The sequence below is a fragment of the Nipponia nippon genome, unplaced genomic scaffold, assembly GCF_047370975.1.
Source record: "Nipponia nippon isolate SJK-2023a ecotype South Korea unplaced genomic scaffold, ASM4737097v1 scaffold_50, whole genome shotgun sequence".
Taxonomy (NCBI): Eukaryota; Metazoa; Chordata; class Aves; order Pelecaniformes; family Threskiornithidae; genus Nipponia; species Nipponia nippon.
Genome location: NW_028262370.1, coordinates 481,725 through 504,795, shown reverse-complemented (window position 1 = coordinate 504,795; position 23,071 = coordinate 481,725). Strand labels below are relative to the sequence as shown.

The following is a 23,071-nucleotide window of genomic DNA, read 5'->3' as shown; positions in this document are numbered from 1 at the left end:
CCGCCCCTCGAATGCTGTGCTCAGCGCTGGGCCCCTCACCCCAAGGCGGCCATGGAGGGGCTGGAGCGTGGCCAGAGCAGGGCAGCGAGGCTGGGGCAGGGGCTGGAGCCCAAGGCTGGGGAGGAGCGGCTGGGGGAGCTGGGGGGGCTCAGCCTGGAGAAGAGGAGGCTGAGGGGAGCCCTCATCGCTCTCTGCAACTGCCTGAAAGGAGGCTGGAGCCGGGGGGGGTCGGTCTCTTCTCCCCAGTCACAAGCGATGGAACGAGAGGGAACGGCCTCAAGCTGCGCCAGGGCAGGGTTACGTTGGATATTGGGAAAAACTTCTTCCCCGAAAGGGCTGTCAGGCCCTGGCCCAGGCTGCCCAGGGCAGGGCTGAGTCCCCATCCCTGGAGGGATTCAAGAGCCGGGGAGATGTGGTGCTTGGAGACATGGTTTAGTGGTGGGCTTGGCAGTGCTGGGTTAACGGCTGGACTTGATGATCTTAAAGATCTTTTCCAACCTAAACAACTCTATGGTTCTATGATTCTATTGTGGTTGGATGGGTCGGTGGGTGGATGGTTGGGGTGGGTGGGTGGATGGATGGATGGATGGAAGGATGGATGGACAATGGTTTGATGGATGGAAAGATGGATGGATGGGTGGGAGGGTGGGTAGGTGAATTCAAAGATTGATGTAAGGAAAAATGAGTGGAAAAACAGGTCATTGAATGGATGGAAGCCTGGATCCTTGAATGGACAAATGAACGGAGAGACAGATAAGTGGACTGATGGATGGAACAACAGACAAAGAACAGAATGAATGGATGATTGGACGGATGGGTGGACACCCAGTTGGCTCAACAGGAGGATGGGTGGATGGTTGGGTGCTCGGATTGAAGGGTGCATGATCAGACGGGTGGGCGAACAGATGGTTCAGCAGAAGGATGCATGGGAGGGTGGATCTTCATGTTCTACTTTGTGCCATCTCCATTGCAGTGCCGGCCCCGCCATCGGAGGAACCACCACTTCGGCCCCGCCTGGGCGGGCTCACGGTCTCCCAGGTCACCCCTCATTCCATCCAGCTGGAGTGGAGCGTCCTTGAGGGCACCTTTGACTCCTTCACGGTGCAGTACAGGGATGCCCAAGGCCAACCTCAGGCACTTGCAGTTGATGGTGGATCCCGCACGGTGACCGTGCCGGGGCTGTCCCCGTCGCGGCGCTACAAGTTCAACCTGTACGGGGTGTGGGGTCGGAAACGGATTGGTCTTATCTCCACTGATGCCCTCACAGGTGAGGGTATCTCTGGGTACCACCTGTGTCCTCTGCGGGCGCTGGGTTTGGAGTGAAGTCAGGAGCCTTGGCAGGTCCTTTGACCTTGAGGGATATGGGAGGAGCTTCTGGCCCTTGATTTGGTGGTGGGCGTGGGTGTGTGCGAGGTCAGAGAGCTGGAGGGATGTTTGTATGGAAGGGGGGCGGATCGGAGGAGTGTGAGGGTGGTTGATTGGATGGTAGGTAAGTGAAGGGATGGTTGGGATTGGATGGGTGGATGGATGATGATGATGGGTGGAGGGATGGATGGATGGAGGATGGATGGATTGTTGGGATTGGATGGATGGATGGATGGATGGATGGATGGATGGATGGACGGGGAAGGATAGACGGATGCATTGGATTGGATGGAGGGATGGATGGAGGATGAATGGATGGTTGGGATTGGATGGGTGGATGGATGGGGAAGGATGGATGGATGGGAATGGGTGGATGGATGGATGGGATTGGATGGAGGGATGGATTGATGGATGGATGGGATTTTTGGATGAGTGGCTGGAAAAATGATTGGGTGGACTGATGGATGGCTGGATAGATGGATGGCTGGCAGCAGGGATGGATGGAAGCATGGGTGGTCGGGTGAATAACTGGGCGGTTTACTGAATGAATGGATGGATGGGCTCCTGCTTGGGCAGTTGGGTTCATGGATCCATGAACGGACGTGAGGGAGAATGGTCATGGCAAGGTGATGGGTGACAGGATGGAAGGAAGCGTGGATGGGTGGGAAGACACATGGATGGATAGAGGGATGGACAGATGGATGGAAGGACAGATTTCTTGCAGGCTGGCTGCCTGAATTCCCTGACGAAGGGATAACGGGATGGACAAGTGGATGGGCAGAGAAACAGCTGGAAGAATGGGAAAAGGATGGAAGGGGAGGTGGTTGGGTGAGTTGAGTGATGGGTGGGTGATTAGATGGATGGACAGACAGGCAGATAGACTGATGGAGGGATGGAGTGAGGGAAGGAGGGAGAGAGAGAGGGATGTCTGTCCCCAGAGTGTCCTGCATTGTGCTGTCCCCATTGCAGCCCCGGCACCACCAAAGGAGGAACCGCCATCGCAGCCAATCCTGGGCGAGCTCACAGCCTCCCAGGTCACCTCTGACTCCGTGCAGCTGGAGTGGAGCGTCCCCGAGGGCACCTTTGACTCCTTCACGGTGCAGTACAGGGATGCGCAAGGGCAGGCGCAGGTGTTGCCCGTGGCCAGTGGCTCGCGCACGGTGAGCGTGGTGGGGCTGTCCCCGTCGCGGCGCTACAAGTTCAACCTGTACGGGGTGTGGGGTCGGAAGCGCCTGGGCCCCGTCTCCACCGACGCTGTCACAGGTGAGGGCGTCTGCGGGTTCCTTCCATGTCCCCTTTGGGCGCTGGGTTTGGAGTGTGGCAGGAGGTGGGACAGCGGGGACAGCTCTGGGGTGTTGCCTGTTGGATGGACAAAGGGATGGGAGCAGGCAAGAGAGAGGGGTGGGGGGGTGAATAACGGCCTGGTTGAATGGATGCCGTCTTGGAGGACGGGCGGATTCCTGGGCAAATGGAGAGGAGAATGTGGCTGGGCAGATGAGTGGCTGGGTGGATGTTTGGCAGCACGGCTGCCCCGAGGGTGAGATCCATGGCTGAATGCTTGCATGGAGAGGTAGGGAGAAGAATGGATGGAGGGGTGCCTGAAGTAACGGTCCTCGAGATGGAAGCATGGATGCTGAGAAGGACGGACAGACGGACAGCCAGTGGTGTTCCCCAGGGCTCAGTACTGGGGCCAGTTCTGTTCAATGTCTTTATGGATGATCTGGAGGAGGGGATCGAGGGCACCCTCAGCCAGTTTGCAGACGACACCCAGTCGGGCGGGAGCGTTGATCTGCTGGGGGGCAGGGAGGCTCTGCAGAGGGCCCTGGCCAGGCTGGGGCGATGGGCCCAGGCCACGGGGTGAGGGGCAACAAGGCTCAGGGCCGGGTCCTGCACTTGGGGCACAACGACCCCAGGCACCGCTGCAGGTGTGGGGAGGAGCGGCTGGGAGCTGCCCGGCGGGAAAGGGCCTGGGGGTGCTGGTCGACAGCCGCTGAACATGAGCCAGCAGTGTGCCCAGGTGGCCAAGAGGGCCAGTGGCATCCTGGCTTGTGTCAGGAACAGTGTGGCCAGCAGGAGCAGGGAGGTGATGGTGCCCCTGTGCTGGGCACTGGTGAGGCCGCCCCTCGAATGCTGTGCTCAGCGCTGGGCCCCTCACCCCAAGAAGGCCATGGAGGGGCTGGAGCGTGGCCAGAGCAGGGCAGCGAGGCTGGGGCAGGGGCTGGAGCCCAAGGCTGGGGAGGAGCGGCTGGGGGAGCTGGGGGGGCTCAGCCTGGAGAAGAGGAGGCTGAGGGGAGCCCTCATCGCTTTCTGCAACTGCCTGAAAGGAGGCTGGAGCCGGGGGGGTCGGTCTCTTCTCCCCAGTCACAAGCGATGGAACGAGAGGGAACGGCCCCAAGCTGCGCCAGGGCAGGGTTAGGTTGGGTATTGGGAAAAACTTCTTCCCCGAAAGGGCTGTCAGGCCCTGGCCCAGGCTGCCCAGGGCAGGGGCTGCGTCCCCATCCCTGGAGGGATTTAAAAGCCGGGTAGACGTGGTGCTTGGGGACATGGTTCAGTGGTGGGCTTGGCAGTGCTGGGTTAACGGTTGGACTTGATGGTCTTAAGTGTCTTTTCCAACCTTAACCATTCTGTGATTCTAGTCTGTGATGCTATGAATGGACAGACGGATTGGTGGAGGGATGAATGCGTTGATAAGAAGCAGAGGGATAAGTGGGCAAACTGGTGGGGTGGCAAATGGCGCAGTTAATGGCTGGTGACTGGTTGAATGCCTGCTGTGATGGTGGGAGGGTTGTTCCTGGGAAATGGGTGATGGGAGGGCTGGAGGCGTGGGTGGGTGCATGGAGAAGGAGGTGGAGAGCTGGATGTGTGCTTGGGTGGGTGGGTGGAGGATCAGCTCGATGGATGGGACTTGGATGGATGGGTGCATGGATGGATGGATGGGTGGGTGGATGATAATTGATTGCAGGAAGGATGGAGAGAGCACTGCATGGATTAATATCTGGTTTCTGGATGGATGGATGGATGGACGGGCTCATGGAATTTTATGCCCTGCATTGTGCTCTCTCGACTGCAGCCCCAGCCCCACAAGAGGAGGAACCACCATCGCAGCCAATCCTGGGCGAGCTCACAGCCTCCCAGGTCACCTCTGACTCTGTGCAGCTGGAGTGGAGCGTCCCCGAGGGCACCTTTGACTCCTTCACGGTGCAGTACAGGGATGCGCAAGGGCAGGCGCAGGTGTTGCCCGTGGCCGGTGGCTCGCGCACGGTGAGCGTGGTGGGGCTGTCCCCGTCGCGGCACTACAAGTTCAACCTGTACGGGGTGTGGGGTCGGAAGCGCCTGGGCCCCATCTCCACCGATGCTGTCACAGGTGAGGGCGTCTGTGGGCTCCATCCGTGTTCCCTTTGGGCGCTGGGTTTGGATGAGGGCAGGCGCTGGGACAGGGCCCGTGCTGGTGCCTTGGGCCTTGTGGGAAATGGGAATAGGTGTTGGGTGCTGAGTGGGGCACGGCTGGAGGTACGGGTGCATGGGAGGCTGGGGGATGGGGGGATGGATGGATGGAATGGTTGATCGAATGGATGGATGGATGGATGGATGGATGGATGGATGGATGGATGGATGGAGGTTTGGTTGGTTGGTTGAGTGGATGGGTGGGTGGTTGAGGGGGTGGACGGATTTTTGAGTGGATACATGAAATAACGGATGGATGATGGATGGATGGATGGATGGATGGATGGATGGGTGGATGGATGGATGGATGTATAGATGGATATGGATGGATGGGTGGATGGATGGATGGATGATTGGGTGGCTGGAGGGCTGGATGGATTGGGTGACCGAGTGCATTGATGGAGGGTTGGGTCGCTTGGTGGACAGAGAGATGAGTTTGTGGCTGGTTCATGGCCTCGGTGGTTTCGATGCTTGGAGAGAGCCATGGTTGGATGGAGGGATGGAGGGACAGAGGGATGGATGGTAGCTGCTGGATGAAATGAATGTTTAGGTGTTTGGATGGTTTGAGGGAGGAATGGATTCAAGGAGTGACGGAAGGAAAAAGGGACGATGGGTGGACGGACGGACGGACGGACGGATGGATGGCTGATGAGCTGAGTGTGTGGGTGCTTCGTGGACGGGATGGTTGATTGAATGGTTGGATGGGTGTCTGGAGCGAAGCGTGGACGGGTGGATTTAGGAGCGGAAGGATGGCTAGGAGAAGACGGGGGTTGTTGAGTGCACGGCGAGCTGGACACTTGTGGGATGGCGGGAGGGGTGGGTGGATGAAGGGAAGGCTGGCTGAAGGAATGCATGGATGGATGGTTGGCTCGGCTGCTGGCTGGAGAGATGGAGGGCGGTGGAGTTTGTGGCTGGTTCGTGGCCGGAGTGGCTGAAAGGAGTTGATAGGTGGGTGGTTGGATGGAAGGGCGGAAGGGTGGATAGGTGGAGGGGTGTTGGGGGAGGTGGTTGTTTGTTTGGAGGATGAAGTGAGGGGTTTGCTGGTTGGGTGATTGAACGGAGGGCGAGATTAAAGAGCCAACTGAAGGAAGAAGTGGATGGAAAGCCAGGGGATTGGCTGGCTGCCGTGATGGTGGAGGATTGTTCCTGGGAAATGGGTGATGGGAGGGCTGGAGGCGTGGGTGGGTGCATGGAGAAGGAGGTGGAGAGCTGGATGTGTGTTTGGGTGGGTGGTTGGGTTGGTTGGTGTTTGGAGGATCAGCTCGATGGATGGGGCTTGGATGGATGGGTGGATGATAAGTGATTGCCTGAAGGATGGAGAGAGCATTGGCTGGATGGTGCTTGGTTTCTGGATGGATGGACGGGCTCGTGGAATTTTATGGCCTGCACTGTGTTCTCTCGACTGCAGCCCCAGCCCCACAAGAGGAGGAGCCACCACCCCAGCCGATCCTGGGCGAGCTCACGGCCTCCCAGGTCACCTCTGACTCCGTGCAGCTGGAGTGGAGCGTCCCCGAGGGCACCTTTGACTCCTTCACGGTGCAGTACAGGGATGCGCAAGGGCAGGCGCAGGTGTTGCCCGTGGCCGGTGGCTCGCGCACGGTGAGCGTGCCAGGTCTGTCCCCGTCGCGGCGCTACAAGTTCAACCTGTACGGGGTGTGGGGTCGGAAGCGCCTGGGCCCCATCTCCACCGACGCTGTCACAGGTGAGGGCGTCTGTGGGCTCCATCCGTGTTCCCTTTGGGCGCTGGGTTTGGATGAGGGCAGGCGCTGGGACAGGGCCCGTGCTGGTGCCTTGGGCCTTGTGGGAAATGGGAATAGGTGTTGGGTGCTGAGTGGGGCATGGCTGGAGGTACGGGTGCATGGGAGGCTGGGGGATGGGGGGATGGGGGGATGGATGGATGGAGGTTTGGTTGGTTGGTTGAGTGGATGGGTGGGTGGTTGAGGGGGTGGACGGATTTTTGAGTGGATACATGAAATAACGGATGGAGGATGGATGGATGGATGGGTGGATGGGTGGATGGATGGGTGGATGGATGGATGGGTGGATGGGTGGGTGGATGATTGGGTGGCTGGAGGGCTGGATGGATTGGGTGACCGAGTGCATTGATGGAGGGTTGGGTCGCTTGGTGGACAGAGAGATGAGTTTGTGGCTGGTTCATGGCCTCGGTGGTTTCGATGCTTGGAGAGAGCCATGGTTGGATGGAGGGATGGAGGGATGGAGGGACAGAGGGATGGATGGTAGCTGCTGGAAGAAATGAATGTTTAGGTGTTTGGATGGTTTGAGGGAGGAATGGATTCAAAGAATGAGGGAAGGAAAAAGGGACGATGGGTGGACGGACGGACGGACGGATGGCTGATGAGCTGGGAAATGGGTGATGGGAGGGCTGGAGGCGTGGGTGGGTGCATGGAGAAGGAGGTGGAGAGCTGGATGTGTGTTTGGGTGGGTGGGTGGGCTGGTTGGTGTTTGGAGGATCAGCTCGATGGATGGGGCTTGGATGGATGGGTGGATGATAAGTGATTGCCTGAAGGATGGAGAGAGCATTGGCTGGATGGTGCTTGGTTTCTGGATGGATGGACGGGCTCGTGGAATTTTATGCCCTGCATTGTGCTCTCTCGACTGCAGCCCCAGCCCCACAAGAGGAGGAGCCACCACCCCAGCCGATCCTGGGCGAGCTCACGGCCTCCCAGGTCACCTCTGACTCCGTGCAGCTGGAGTGGAGCGTCCCCGAGGGCACCTTTGACTCCTTCACGGTGCAGTACAGGGATGCGCAAGGGCAGGCGCAGGTGTTGCCCGTGGCCGGTGGCTCGCGCACGGTGAGCGTGGTGGGGCTGTCCCCGTCGCGGCGCTACAAGTTCAACCTGTACGGGGTGTGGGGTCGGAAGCGCCTGGGCCCCGTCTCCACCGACGCTGTCACAGGTGAGGACATCTGCGGGCCCCGTCTGTGACCCCTGTGGGCCCTGGTTGCTGTGGGGCTGGAGCCCGTTGAGTGGGAAGATCCCTTGGGCATTGACCTGGGGAGGGAGGGAGGGAAGGGCCCGTGCAAGGTCGGAGAGTGGAATGGAGGGAGGGAGGCTGGTTTGGAGGAATGGATGGGTGGGTGGGTGGTGAATCGGTTGATTGGATGGATAGACATCTGAAGGGATGGCTGCCTGGAGAGATGGGTGTTTTGATGGATCATGAGTGACAGGATGGTTGGGCAGAGGAATGGATTCATGGGACGTAGGCTGGGATGGTGCATGGAAACGTGGTTGATTGGGTGGATGGAGGCATGGCGGGTTGGACGGGGAAAGGGAGGGAGAGAGGGTTGGATGGCCAGGTTGGGAAAGGGCCTGGTGGGTGGATGAAGAGAGTGATGACCACGTGGGTGAATGAATGGCTGACATGGTGGGTGACCAAAGAGCTGCCTTACTGAGTAGCTAGGTGGCCGGTAAGGTGTTTGTTTGGGTGCTTTGGGCGGTGCTTGGAGGATTCGGTGGGTGAATGGACAGAGAGATGGTGAGCGGAAGGATGCCTGTGTGGGTGGTTGGAAGGCTGATGGGAGGAGCGGTGTGGAGGACGGCTGGAAGAAGGGGTGGGTGGGTGCTTGGGGTAACAGATGAGTGTAGGGATGATGAGGTGAGTGTATGCGTGGATGATGGATGAACGGTTGGGTAGAAAAAAGGATGGATGGCCGCTGGGACAGAGCCATGGATGTTTATGGCCTGCACTGTGTTCTCTCGACTGCAGCCCCAGCCCCACAAGAGGAGGAGCCACCACCCCAGCCGATCCTGGGCGAGCTCACGGCCTCCCAGGTCACCTCTGACTCCGTGCAGCTGGAGTGGAGCGTCCCCGAGGGCACCTTTGACTCCTTCACGGTGCAGTACAGGGATGCGCAAGGGCAGGCGCAAGTGCTGCCCGTGGCCGGTGGCTCGCGCACGGTGAGCGTGGTGGGGCTGTCCCCGTCGCGGCGCTACAAGTTCAACCTGTACGGGGTGTGGGGTCGGAAGCGCCTGGGCCCCGTCTCCACCGACGCTGTCACAGGTGAGGGCGTCTGTGGGCTCCATCCGTGTTCCCTTTGGGCGCTGGGTTTGGATGAGGGCAGGCGCTGGGACAGGGCCCGTGCTGGTGCCTTGGGCCTTGTGGGAAATGGGAATAGGTGTTGGGTGCTGAGTGGGGCACGGCTGGAGGTACGGGTGCATGGGAGGCTGGGGGATGGGGGGATGGATGGATGGATGGATGGATGGATGGATGGATGGGTGGATGGATGGAGGTTTGGTTGGTTGGTTGAGTGGATGGGTGGGTGGTTGAGGGGGTGGACGGATTTTTGAGTGGATACATGAAATAACGGATGGATGATGGATGGGTGGATGGATGGGTGGATGGATGGATGATGGATGGATGGATGGATGGGTGGTTGGATGGATGGATGGGTGGATGGATGGATGGATGGATGGGTGGATGGATGGGTGGATGGATGGGTGGATGATTGGGTGGCTGGAGGGCTGGATGGATTGGGTGACCGAGTGCATTGATGGAGGGTTGGGTCGCTTGGTGGACAGAGAGATGAGTTTGTGGCTGGTTCATGGCCTCAGTGGTTTGGATGCTTGGAGAGAGCCATGGTTGGATGGAGGGATGGAGGGATGGAGGGATGGAGGGACAGAGGGATGGATGGTAGCTGCTGGAAGAAATGAATGTTTAGGTGTTTGGATGGTTTGAGGGAGGAATGGATTCAAGGAGTGACGGAAGGAAAAAGGGACGATGGGTGGACGTACGGATGGATGGATGGCTGATGAGCTGGGAAATGGGTGATGGGAGGGCTGGAGGCGTGGGTGGGTGCATGGAGAAGGAGGTGGAGAGCTGGATGTGTGTTTGGGTGGGTGGTTGGGTTGGTTGGTGTTTGGAGGATCAGCTCGATGGATGGGGCTTGGATGGATGGGTGGATGATAAGTGATTGCCTGAAGGATGGAGAGAGCATTGGCTGGATGGTGCTTGGTTTCTGGATGGATGGACGGGCTCGTGGAATTTTATGCCCTGCACTGTGCTCTCTCGACTGCAGCCCCAGCCCCACAAGAGGAGGAGCCACCACCCCAGCCGATCCTGGGCGAGCTCACGGCCTCCCAGGTCACCTCTGACTCCGTGCAGCTGGAGTGGAGCGTCCCCGAGGGCACCTTTGACTCCTTCACGGTGCAGTACAAGGATGCGCAAGGGCAGGCGCAGGTGTTGCCCGTGGCCGGTGGCTCGCGCACGGTGAGCGTGGTGGGGCTGTCCCCGTCGCGGCGCTACAAGTTCAACCTGTACGGGGTGTGGGGTCGGAAGCGCCTGGGCCCCGTCTCCACCGACGCTGTCACAGGTGAGGACATCTGCGGGCCCCGTCTGTGACCCCTGTGGGCCCTGGTTGCTGTGGGGCTGGAGCCCATTGAGTGGGAAGATCCCTTGGGCATTGACCTGGGGAGGGAGGGAGGGAAGGGCCCGTGCAAGGTCGGAGAGTGGAACGGAGGGAGGGAGGCTGGACTGGAGGAATGAGTGGTTTGGTGGGTGGGTGGATGGATGATGGATGGATGATGGATGGATGATGGATGGATGGATGAGTAGGGGAAATCAAGGAGTGAGGGAAGGGTAGCGGTGCACTGGGAAATGGATGGTAGGACGATTGGAACTGGGAATGGATGGATGGGCCGGTGGTTGTACGGACATACAGACAGCAGGTTGAGTGGGTGGTGGGATGGGGGCTGATGAAATGACTGGGTAGCTGAACGGCTGGCTGGTTCCGTGGATGGACCTGGATATGGAAAGCTAAAGAGATGGGTGAGGGGGCTTGTGGTCTAAACTGGGGTGAAATGGGAGGAGAGATGGATGGGGGGTGGGTGGGTGGATCAGTGGTGGTTGGGCGGATGGGAAGACAATGGGGGGATGATGAAAGACGCTGATGGATGGATGAGTGATCTAATTGAGGAAGAACTTTGGCACCGGCTGGCTGGCGAGACTGGCAAATGGCGTACCGATCCATGATGGGATGGATTGCTGGTTGGATGGTTGGCAGAGTTCATTGATGGGTGGATGGTTGGAAGGATGGATGTTCCCCTGTGTACCCTACTTTGTGCCTCTCCTTCGATGCCTCAGCCCCGCTATCGGAGGAACTGCCATCAGAGGAGCCACCATCGCAGCCGATCCTGGGCGAGCTCACGGCCTCCCAGGTCACCTCTGACTCCGTGCAGCTGGAGTGGAGCGTCCCCGAGGGCACCTTTGACTCCTTCACGGTGCAGTACAAGGATGCGCAAGGGCAGGCGCAGGTGTTGCCCGTGGCCGGTGGCTCGCGCACGGTGAGCGTGGTGGGGCTGTCCCCGTCGCGGCGCTACAAGTTCAACCTGTACGGGGTGTGGGGTCGGAAGCGCCTGGGCCCCGTCTCCACCGACGCTGTCACAGGTGAGGGCGTCTGTGGGCTCCATCCGTGTTCCCTTTGGGCGCTGGGTTTGGATGAGGGCAGGCGCTGGGACAGGGCCCGTGCTGGTGCCTTGGGCCTTGTGGGAAATGGGAATAGGTGTTGGGTGCTGAGTGGGGCACGGCTGGAGGTACGGGTGCATGGGAGGCTGGGGGATGGGGGGATGGATGGATGGATGGATGGATGGATGGATGGATGGGTGGATGGATGGATGGGTGGATGGATGGATGATTGGGTGGCTGGAGGGCTGGATGGATTGGGTGACCGAGTGCATTGATGGAGGGTTGGGTCGCTTGGTGGACAGAGAGATGAGTTTGTGGCTGGTTCATGGCCTCGGTGGTTTGGATGCTTGGAGAGAGCCATGGTTGGATGGAGGGATGGAGGGATGGAGGGATGGAGGGATGGAGGGACAGAGGGATGGAGGGATGGAGGGACAGAGGGATGGATGGTAGCTGCTGGAAGAAATGAATGTTTAGGTGTTTGGATGGTTTGAGGGAGGAATGGATTCAAGGAGTGACGGAAGGAAAAAGGGACGATGGGTGGACGTACGGACGGACGGATGGCTGATGAGCTGGGAAATGGGTGATGGGAGGGCTGGAGGCGTGGGTGGGTGCATGGAGAAGGAGGTGGAGAGCTGGATGTGTGTTTGGGTGGGTGGGTGGGTTGGTTGGTGTTTGGAGGATCAGCTCGATGGATGGGGCTTGGATGGATGGGTGGATGATAAGTGATTGCCTGAAGGATGGAGAGAGCATTGGCTGGATGGTGCTTGGTTTCTGGATGGATGGACGGGCTCACGGAATTTTATGCCCTGCACTGTGCTGTCTCGACTGCAGCCCCAGCCCCACAAGAGGAGGAGCCACCACCCCAGCCGATCCTGGGCGAGCTCACGGCCTCCCAGGTCACCTCTGACTCCGTGCAGCTGGAGTGGAGCGTCCCCGAGGGCACCTTTGACTCCTTCACGGTGCAGTACAGGGATGCGCAAGGGCAGGCGCAGGTGTTGCCCGTGGCCGGTGGCTCGCGCACGGTGAGCGTGGTGGGGCTGTCCCCGTCGCGGCGCTACAAGTTCAACCTGTACGGGGTGTGGGGTCGGAAGCGCCTGGGCCCCGTCTCCACCGATGCTGTCACAGGTGAGGGCGTCTGTGGGCTCCATCCGTGTTCCCTTTGGGCGCTGGGTTTGGATGAGGGCAGGCGCTGGGACAGGGCCCGTGCTGGTGCCTTGGGCCTTGTGGGAAATGGGAATAGGTGTTGGGTGCTGAGTGGGGCACGGCTGGAGGTACGGGTGCATGGGAGGCTGGGGGATGGGGGGATGGATGGATGGACTGGATGGATGGATGGGTGGATGGATGGAGGTTTGGTTGGTTGGTTGAGTGGATGGGTGGGTGGTTGAGGTGGTGGACAGATTTTTGAGTGGATACATGAAATAACGGATGGATGATGGATGGATGCATGGATGGATGGATGGGTGGGTGGATGGATGGATGGATGGATGGATGGATGGATGGAATGGTTGATCGAATCGATGGAATGGATGGATGGATGGATGGATGGGTGGATGGATGGAGGTTTGGTTGGTTGGTTGAGTGGATGGGTGGGTGGTTGAGGTGGTGGACAGATTTTTGAGTGGATACATGAAATAACGGATGGATGATGGATGGATGGATGGATGGGTGGATGGATGGATGGATGGGTGGATGGGTGGATGGATGGGTGGATGATTGGGTGGCTGGAGGGCTGGATGGATTGGGTGACCGAGTGCATTGATGGAGGGTTGGGTCGCTTGGTGGACAGAGAGATGAGTTTGTGGCTGGTTCATGGCCTCGGTGGTTTCGATGCTTGGAGAGAGCCATGGTTGGATGGAGGGACGGAGGGATGGAGGGATGGAGGGACAGAGGGATGGATGGTAGCTGCTGGATGAAATGAATGTTTAGGAGTTTGGATGGTTTGAGGGAGGAATGGATTCAAGGAGTGACGGAAGGAAAAAGGGACGATGGGTGGACGGACGGACGGATGGATGGCTGATGAGCTGAGTGTGTGGGTGCTTCGTGGACGGGATGGTTGATTGAATGGTTGGATGGGTGTCTGGAGTGAAGCGTGGACGGGTGGATTTAGGAGCGGAAGGATGGCTAGGAGAAGACGGGGGTTGTTGAGTGCACGGCGAGCTGGACACTTGTGGGATGGCGGGAGGGGTGGGTGGATGAAGGGAAGGCTGGCTGAAGGAATGCATGGATGGATGGTTGGCTCGGCTGCTGGCTGGAGAGATGGAGGGCGGTGGAGTTTGTGGCTGGTTCGTGGCCGGAGTGGCTGAAAGGAGTTGATAGGTGGGTGGTTGGATGGAAGGGCGGAAGGGTGGATAGGTGGAGGGGTGTTGGGGGAGGTGGTTGTTTGTTTGGAGGATGAAGTGAGGGGTTTGCTGGTTGGGTGATTGAACGGAGGGCGAGATTAAAGAGCCAACTGAAGGAAGAAGTGGATGGAAAGCCAGGGGATTGGCTGGCTGGCCAACTGGCTGGCTGCATTGATGGAGGGCTTGGTGCAGTGATGCACAGAGGATGGGATGGATAAGGACTGGATGGAATGCCTGGTGGAGAAGAAGTTGGAGTGTGCATGGGTGGAGCAGTTGTCAGGTGGGTGGTGCTTGGGTGGGTGGATGAATGACGAGGTGGGTGAGTGGAAGGACATGGCTGGCTGGACGGGGGAAGGATGACGGGTGGAAGAGTGATAAGGGTGGATGGAAGGGCAGGTGGGAGAGTGAGTGAGATGATGAATGGAGCGCTGATGAGTAGAATGGATGGATGGATGAGACAACGGCTGGATAGAAAATAGGATGGAGGGATGGAAGGATGGAGATAGACAGTTCAATCGTTATGCCTTGCGTTGTGCTCTCTCTGTTGCAGCTGCAGCTGAGCCGGAGGAGGAGCCACCATCGCAGCCGATCCTGGGCGAGCTCACGGCCTCCCAGGTCACCTCTGACTCCGTGCAGCTGGAGTGGAGCGTCCCCGAGGGCACCTTTGACTCCTTCACGGTGCAGTACAGGGATGCGCAAGGGCAGGCGCAGGTGTTGCCCGTGGCCGGTGGCTCGCGCACGGTGAGCGTGGTGGGGCTGTCCCCGTCGCGGCGCTACAAGTTCAACCTGTACGGGGTGTGGGGTCGGAAGCGCCTGGGCCCCGTCTCCACCGACGCTGTCACAGGTGAGGGCGTCTGTGGGCTCCATCCGTGTTCCCTTTGGGCGCTGGGTTTGGATGAGGGCAGGCGCTGGGACAGGGCCCGTGCTGGTGCCTTGGGCCTTGTGGGAAATGGGAATAGGTGTTGGGTGCTGAGTGGGGCACGGCTGGAGGTACGGGTGCATGGGAGGCTGGGGGATGGGGGGATGGATGGATGGACTGGGGGGATGGATGGATGGATGGATGGATGGATGCATGGATGGATGGATGGATGGATGGAGGTTTGGTTGGTTGGTTGAGTGGATGGGTGGGTGGTTGAGGGGGTGGATGGATTTTTGAGTGGATACATGAAATAACGGATGGATGATGGGTGGATGGATGGATGGATGGGTGGATGGGTGGGTGGATGATTGGGTGGCTGGAGGGCTGGATGGATTGGGTGACCGAGTGCATTGATGGAGGGTTGGGTCGCTTGGTGGACAGAGAGATGAGTTTGTGGCTGGTTCATGGCCTCTGTGGTTTCGATGCTTGGAGAGAGCCATGGTTGGATGGAGGGATGGAGGGATGGAGGGACAGAGGGATGGATGGTAGCTGCTGGAAGAAATGAATGTTTAGGTGTTTGGATGGTTTGAGGGAGGAATGGATTCAAGGAGTGACGGAAGGAAAAAGGGACGATGGGTGGACGTACGGACGGACGGATGGCTGATGAGCTGGGAAATGGGTGATGGGAGGGCTGGAGGCGTGGGTGGGTGCATGGAGAAGGAGGTGGAGAGCTGGATGTGTGTTTGGGTGGGTGGGTGGGCTGGTTGGTGTTTGGAGGATCAGCTCGATGGATGGGGCTTGGATGGATGGGTGGATGATAAGTGATTGCCTGAAGGATGGAGAGAGCATTGGCTGGATGGTGCTTGGTTTCTGGATGGATGGACGGGCTCGTGGAATTTTATGCCCTGCACTGTGCTGTCTCGACTGCAGCCCCAGCCCCACAAGAGGAGGAGCCACCACCCCAGCCGATCCTGGGCGAGCTCACGGCCTCCCAGGTCACCTCTGACTCCGTGCAGCTGGAGTGGAGCGTCCCCGAGGGCACCTTTGACTCCTTCACGGTGCAGTACAGGGATGCGCAAGGGCAGGCGCAGGTGTTGCCCGTGGCCGGTGGCTCGCGCACGGTGAGCGTGGTGGGGCTGTCCCCGTCGCGGCGCTACAAGTTCAACCTGTACGGGGTGTGGGGTCGGAAGCGCCTGGGCCCCGTCTCCACCGACGCTGTCACAGGTGAGGGCGTCTGTGGGCTCCATCCGTGTTCCCTTTGGGCGCTGGATTTGGATGAGGGCAGGCGCTGGGACAGGGCCCGTGCTGGTGCCTTGGGCCTTGTGGGAAATGGGAATAGGTGTTGGGTGCTGAGTGGGGCACGGCTGGAGGTACGGGTGCATGGGAGGCTGGGGGATGGGGGGATGGATGGATGGACTGGATGGATGGATGGATGGATGGATGGATGGATGGATGGATGGAGGTTTGGTTGGTTGGTTGAGTGGATGGGTGGGTGGTTGAGGGGGTGGACGGATTTTTGAGTGGATACATGAAATAACGGATGGATGATGGATGGATGGGTGGGTGGATGGATGGATGGATGGGTGGATGGATGGATGGGTGGATGGATGGGTGGATGATTGGGTGGCTGGAGGGCTGGATGGATTGGGTGACCGAGTGCATTGATGGAGAGTTGGGTCGCTTGGTGGACAGAGAGATGAGTTTGTGGCTGGTTCATGGCCTCGGTGGTTTCGATGCTTGGAGAGAGCCATGGTTGGATGGAGGGATGGAGGGATGGAGGGACAGAGGGATGGATGGTAGCTGCTGGAAGAAATGAATGTTTAGGTGTTTGGATGGTTTGAGGGAGGAATGGATTCAAAGAATGAGGGAAGGAAAAAGGGACGATGGGTGGACGTACGGACGGACGGATGGCTGATGAGCTGGGAAATGGGTGATGGGAGGGCTGGAGGCATGGGTGGGTGCATGGAGAAGGAGGTGGAGAGCTGGATGTGTGTTTGGGTGGGTGGTTGGGTTGGTTGGTGTTTGGAGGATCAGCTCGATGGATGGGGCTTGGATGGATGGGTGGATGATAAGTGATTGCCTGAAGGATGGAGAGAGCATTGGCTGGATGGTGCTTGGTTTCTGGATGGATGGACGGGCTCGTGGAATTTTATGCCCTGCACTGTGCTCTCTCGACTGCAGCCCCAGCCCCACAAGAGGAGGAGCCACCACCCCAGCCGATCCTGGGCGAGCTCACGGCCTCCCAGGTCACCTCTGACTCCGTGCAGCTGGAGTGGAGCGTCCCCGAGGGCACCTTTGACTCCTTCACGGTGCAGTACAAGGATGCGCAAGGGCAGGCGCAGGTGTTGCCCGTGGCCGGTGGCTCGCGCACGGTGAGCGTGGTGGGGCTGTCCCCGTCGCGGCGCTACAAGTTCAACCTGTACGGGGTGTGGGGTCGGAAGCGCCTGGGCCCCGTCTCCACCGACGCTGTCACAGGTGAGGGCGTCTGTGGGCTCCATCCGTGTTCCCTTTGGGCGCTGGGTTTGGATGAGGGCAGGCGCTGGGACAGGGCCCGTGCTGGTGCCTTGGGCCTTGTGGGAAATGGGAATAGGTGTTGGGTGCTGAGTGGGGCACGGCTGGAGGTACGGGTGCATGGGAGGCTGGGGGATGGGGGGATGGATGGATGGACTGGATGGATGGATGGATGGATGGATGGATGGAGGTTTGGTTGGTTGGTTGAGTGGATGGGTGGGTGGTTGAGGGGGTGGACGGATTTTTGAGTGGATACATGAAATAACGGATGGATGATGGATGGATGGATGGGTGGATGGATGGATGGATGACTGGGTGGCTGGAGGGCTGGATGGATTGGGTGACCGAGTGCATTGATGGAGGGTTGGGTCGCTTGGTGGACAGAGAGATGAGTTTGTGGCTGGTTCATGGCCTCGGTGGTTTCGATGCTTGGAGAGAGCCATGGTTGGATGGAGGGACGGAGGGATGGAGGGATGGAGGGACAGAGGGATGGATGGTAGCTGCTGGATGAAATGAATGTTTAGGTGTTTGGATGGTTTGAGGGAGGAATGGATTCAAGGAGTGACGGAAGGAAAAAGGGACGATGGGTGGACGGACGGACGGACGGACGGATGGATGGCTGATGAGCTGAGTGTGTGGGTGCTTCGTGGACGGGATGGTTGATTGAATGGTTGGATGGGTGTCTGGAGCGAAGCGTGGACGGGTGGATTTAGGAGCGGAAGGATGGCTAGGAGAAGACGGGGGTTGTTGAGTGCACGGCGAGCTGGACACTTGTGGGATGGCGGGAGGGGTGGGTGGATGAAGGGAAGGCTGGCTGAAGGAATGCATGGATGGATGGTTGGCTCGGCTGCTGGCTGGAGAGATGGAGGGCGGTGGAGTTTGTGGCTGGTTCGTGGCCGGAGTGGCTGAAAGGAGTTGATAGGTGGGTGGTTGGATGGAAGGGCGGAAGGGTGGATAGGTGGAGGGGTGTTGGGGGAGGTGGTTGTTTGTTTGGAGGATGAAGTGAGGGGTTTGCTGGTTGGGTGATTGAACGGAGGGCGAGATTAAAGAGCCAACTGAAGGAAGAAGTGGATGGAAAGCCAGGGGATTGGCTGGCTGCCGTGATGGTGGAGGATTGTTCCTGGGAAATGGGTGATGGGAGGGCTGGAGGCGTGGGTGGGTGCATGGAGAAGGAGGTGGAGAGCTGGATGTGTGTTTGGGTGGGTGGGTGGGCTGGTTGGTGTTTGGAGGATCAGCTCGATGGATGGGGCTTGGATGGATGGGTGGATGATAAGTGATTGCCTGAAGGATGGAGAGAGCATTGGCTGGATGGTGCTTGGTTTCTGGATGGATGGACGGGCTCGTGGAATTTTATGCCCTGCATTGTGCTGTCTCGACTGCAGCCCCAGCCCCACAAGAGGAGGAGCCACCACCCCAGCCGATCCTGGGCGAGCTCACGGCCTCCCAGGTCACCTCTGACTCCGTGCAGCTGGAGTGGAGCGTCCCCGAGGGCACCTTTGACTCCTTCACGGTGCAGTACAGGGATGCGCAAGGGCAGGCGCAGGTGTTGCCCGTGGCCGGTGGCTCGCGCACGGTGAGCGTGGTGGGGCTGTCCCCGTCGCGGCGCTACAAGTTCAACCTGTACGGGGTGTGGGGTCGGAAGCGCCTGGGCCCCGTCTCCACCGACGCTGTCACAGGTGAGGACATCTGCGGGCCCCGTCTGTGACCCCTGTGGGCCCTGGTTGCTGTGGGGCTGGAGCCCGTTGAGTGGGAAGATCCCTTGGGCATTGACCTGGGGAGGGAGGTGGGGAAGGGCCCATGCAAGGTCGGAGAGTGGAACGGAGGGAGGGAGGCTGGACTGGAGGAATGAGTGGTTTGGTGGGTGGGTGGATGGATGATGGATGGATGATGGATGGATGATGGATGGATGGATGAGTAGGGGAAATCAAGGAGTGAGGGAAGGGTAGCGGTGCACTGGGAAATGGATGGTAGGACGATTGGAACTGGGAATGGATGGATGGGCCGGTGGTTGTACGGACATACAGACAGCAGGTTGAGTGGGTGGTGGGATGGGGGCTGATGAAATGACTGGGTAGCTGAACGGCTGGCTGGTTCCGTGGATGGACCTGGATATGGAAAGCTAAAGAGATGGGTGAGGGGGCTTGTGGTCTAAACTGGGGTGAAATGGGAGGAGAGATGGATGGGGGGTGGGTGGGTGGATCAGTGGTGGTTGGGCGGATGGGAAGACAATGGGGGGATGATGAAAGACGCTGATGGATGGATGAGTGATCTAATTGAGGAAGAACTTTGGCACCGGCTGGCTGGTGAGACTGGCAAATGGCGTACCGATCCACGATGGGATGGATTGCTGGTTGGATGGTTGGCAGAGTTCATTGATGGGTGGATGGTTGGAAGGATGGATGTTCCCCTGTGTACCCTACTTTGTGCCTCTCCTTCGATGCCTCAGCCCCGCTATCGGAGGAACTGCCATCAGAGGAGCCACCATCGCAGCCGATCCTGGGCGAGCTCACGGCCTCCCAGGTCACCTCTGACTCCGTGCAGCTGGAGTGGAGCGTCCCCGAGGGCACCTTTGACTCCTTCACGGTGCAGTACAAGGATGCGCAAGGGCAGGCGCAGGTGTTGCCCGTGGCCGGTGGCTCGCGCACGGTGAGCGTGGTGGGGCTGTCCCCGTCGCGGCGCTACAAGTTCAACCTGTACGGGGTGTGGGGTCGGAAGCGCCTGGGCCCCGTCTCCACCGACGCTGTCACAGGTGAGGGCGTCTGTGGGCTCCATCCGTGTTCCCTTTGGGCGCTGGGTTTGGATGAGGGCAGGCGCTGGGACAGGGCCCGTGCTGGTGCCTTGGGCCTTGTGGGAAATGGGAATAGGTGTTGGGTGCTGAGTGGGGCATGGCTGGAGGTACGGGTGCATGGGAGGCTGGGGGATGGATGGATGGACTGGATGGATGGATGGATGGATGGATGGATGGATGGATGGATGGATGGAGGTTTGGTTGGTTGGTTGAGTGGATGGGTGGGTGGTTGAGGGGGTGGACGGATTTTTGAGTGGATACATGAAATAACGGATGGATGATGGATGGATGGATGATGGATGGATGATTGGGTGGCTGGAGGGCTGGATGGATTGGGTGACCGAGTGCATTGATGGAGGGTTGGGTCGCTTGGTGGACAGAGAGATGAGTTTGTGGCTGGTTCATGGCCTCGGTGGTTTGGATGCTTGGAGAGAGCCATGGTTGGATGGAGGGACGGAGGGATGGAGGGATGGAGGGATGGAGGGATGGATGGTAGCTGCTGGAAGAAATGAATGTTTAGGTGTTTGGATGGTTTGAGGGAGGAATGGATTCAAAGAATGAGGGAAGGAAAAAGGGACGATGGGTGGACGTACGGACGGACGGATGTCTGATGAGCTGGGAAATGGGTGATGGGAGGGCTGGAGGCGTGGGTGGGTGCATGGAGAAGGAGGTGGAGAGCTGGATGTGTGTTTGGGTGGGTGGGTGGGCTGGTTGGTGTTTGGAGGATCAGCTCGATGGATGGGGCTTGGATGGATGGGTGGATGATAAGTGATTGCCTGAAGGATGGAGAGAGCATTGGCTGGATGGTGCTTGGTTTCTGGATGGATGGATGGATGGATGGACGGGCTCGTGGAATTTTATGCCCTGCATTGTGCTGTCTCGACTGCAGCCCCAGCCCCACAAGAGGAGGAGCCACCACCCCAGCCGATCCTGGGCGAGCTCACGGCCTCCCAGGTCACCTCTGACTCCGTGCAGCTGGAGTGGAGCGTCCCCGAGGGCACCTTTGACTCCTTCACGGTGCAGTACAGGGATGCGCAAGGGCAGGCGCAGGTGTTGCCCGTGGCCGGTGGCTCGCGCACGGTGAGCGTGGTGGGGCTGTCCCCGTCGCGGCGCTACAAGTTCAACCTGTACGGGGTGTGGGGTCGGAAGCGCCTGGGCCCCGTCTCCACCGACGCTGTCACAGGTGAGGGCGTCTGTGGGCTCCATCCGTGTTCCCTTTGGGCGCTGGATTTGGATGAGGGCAGGCGCTGGGACAGGGCCCGTGCTGGTGCCTTGGGCCTTGTGGGAAATGGGAATAGGTGTTGGGTGCTGAGTGGGGCACGGCTGGAGGTACGGGTGCATGGGAGGCTGGGGGATGGGGGGATGGATGGATGGACTGGATGGATGGATGGATGGATGGATGGATGGATGGATGGATGGAGGTTTGGTTGGTTGGTTGAGTGGATGGGTGGGTGGTTGAGGGGGTGGATGGATTTTTGAGTGGATACATGAAATAACGGATGGATGATGGATGGATGGATGGATGGATGGATGGATGGATGGATGGATGGGTGGATGGATGGATGGATGGATGGATGGATGGGTGGATGGATGGGTGGATGGGTGGATGATTGGGTGGCTGGAGGGCTGGATGGATTGGGTGACCGAGTGCATTGATGGAGGGTTGGGTCGCTTGGTGGACAGAGAGATGAGTTTGTGGCTGGTTCATGGCCTCGGTGGTTTCGATGCTTGGAGAGAGCCATGGTTGGATGGAGGGACGGAGGGATGGAGGGATGGAGGGACAGAGGGATGGATGGTAGCTGCTGGATGAAATGAATGTTTAGGTGTTTGGATGGTTTGAGGGAGGAATGGATTCAAGGAGTGACGGAAGGAAAAAGGGACGATGGGTGGACGGACGGACGGACGGACGGATGGATGGCTGATGAGCTGAGTGTGTGGGTGCTTCGTGGACGGGATGGTTGATTGAATGGGTGTCTGGAGCGAAGCATGGACGGGTGGATTTAGGAGCGGAAGGATGGCTAGGAGAAGACGGGGGTTGTTGAGTGCACGGCGAGCTGGACACTTGTGGGATGGCGGGAGGGGTGGGTGGATGAAGGGAAGGCTGGCTGAAGGAATGCATGGATGGATGGTTGGCTCGGCTGCTGGCTGGAGAGATGGAGGGCGGTGGAGTTTGTGGCTGGTTCGTGGCCGGAGTGGCTGAAAGGAGTTGATAGGTGGGTGGTTGGATGGAAGGGCGGAAGGGTGGATAGGTGGAGGGGTGTTGGGGGAGGTGGTTGTTTGTTTGGAGGATGAAGTGAGGGGTTTGCTGGTTGGGTGATTGAACGGAGGGCGAGATTAAAGAGCCAACTGAAGGAAGAAGTGGATGGAAAGCCAGGGGATTGGCTGGCTGGCCAACTGGCTGGCTGCATTGATGGAGGGCTTGGTGCAGTGATGCACAGAGGATGGGATGGATAAGGACTGGATGGAATGCCTGGTGGAGAAGAAGTTGGAGTGTGCATGGGTGGAGCAGTTGTCAGGTGGGTGGTGCTTGGGTGGGTGGATGAATGACGAGGTGGGTGAGTGGAAGGACATGGCTGGCTGGACGGGGGAAGGATGACGGGTGGAAGAGTGATAAGGGTGGATGGAAGGGCAGGTGGGAGAGTGAGTGAGATGATGAATGGAGCGCTGATGAGTAGAATGGATGGATGGATGAGACAACGGCTGGATAGAAAATAGGATGGAGGGATGGAAGGATGGAGATAGACAGTTCAATCGTTATGCCTTGCGTTGTGCTCTCTCTGTTGCAGCTGCAGCTGAGCCGGAGGAGGAGCCACCATCGCAGCCGATCCTGGGCGAGCTCACGGCCTCCCAGGTCACCTCTGACTCCGTGCAGCTGGAGTGGAGCGTCCCCGAGGGCACCTTTGACTCCTTCACGGTGCAGTACAGGGATGCGCAAGGGCAGGCGCAGGTGTTGCCCGTGGCCGGTGGCTCGCGCACGGTGAGCGTGGTGGGGCTGTCCCCGTCGCGGCGCTACAAGTTCAACCTGTACGGGGTGTGGGGTCGGAAGCGCCTGGGCCCCGTCTCCACCGACGCTGTCACAGGTGAGGGCGTCTGTGGGCTCCATCCGTGTTCCCTTTGGGCGCTGGGTTTGGATGAGGGCAGGCGCTGGGACAGGGCCCGTGCTGGTGCCTTGGGCCTTGTGGGAAATGGGAATAGGTGTTGGGTGCTGAGTGGGGCACGGCTGGAGGTACGGGTGCATGGGAGGCTGGGGGATGGGGGGATGGATGGATGGACTGGGGGGATGGATGGATGGATGGATGGATGGATGCATGGATGGATGGATGGATGGATGGAGGTTTGGTTGGT

General features: G+C 59.2%; 1 protein-coding gene across 1 annotated transcript in view; it reads left to right on the top strand.

Annotated features, from left to right (window-relative positions):
- LOC104009141 (tenascin-X) overlaps positions 1 to 23,071 on the top strand; it is a 71,075-nt gene that overhangs the window by 8,161 nt on the left and 39,843 nt on the right. Inside the window, 16 exon segments of the mRNA XM_087734921.1 lie at positions 974 to 1,267; positions 2,335 to 2,628; positions 4,442 to 4,729; positions 6,218 to 6,511; positions 7,432 to 7,725; positions 8,542 to 8,829; positions 9,845 to 10,138; positions 10,909 to 11,211; positions 12,067 to 12,354; positions 14,125 to 14,412; positions 15,358 to 15,651; positions 16,609 to 16,902; positions 18,321 to 18,614; positions 19,385 to 19,687; positions 20,622 to 20,909; positions 22,519 to 22,806. Of these exon segments, the coding sequence (XP_087591047.1) occupies positions 974 to 1,267; positions 2,335 to 2,628; positions 4,442 to 4,729; positions 6,218 to 6,511; positions 7,432 to 7,725; positions 8,542 to 8,829; positions 9,845 to 10,138; positions 10,909 to 11,211; positions 12,067 to 12,354; positions 14,125 to 14,412; positions 15,358 to 15,651; positions 16,609 to 16,902; positions 18,321 to 18,614; positions 19,385 to 19,687; positions 20,622 to 20,909; positions 22,519 to 22,806 (4,686 nt within the window).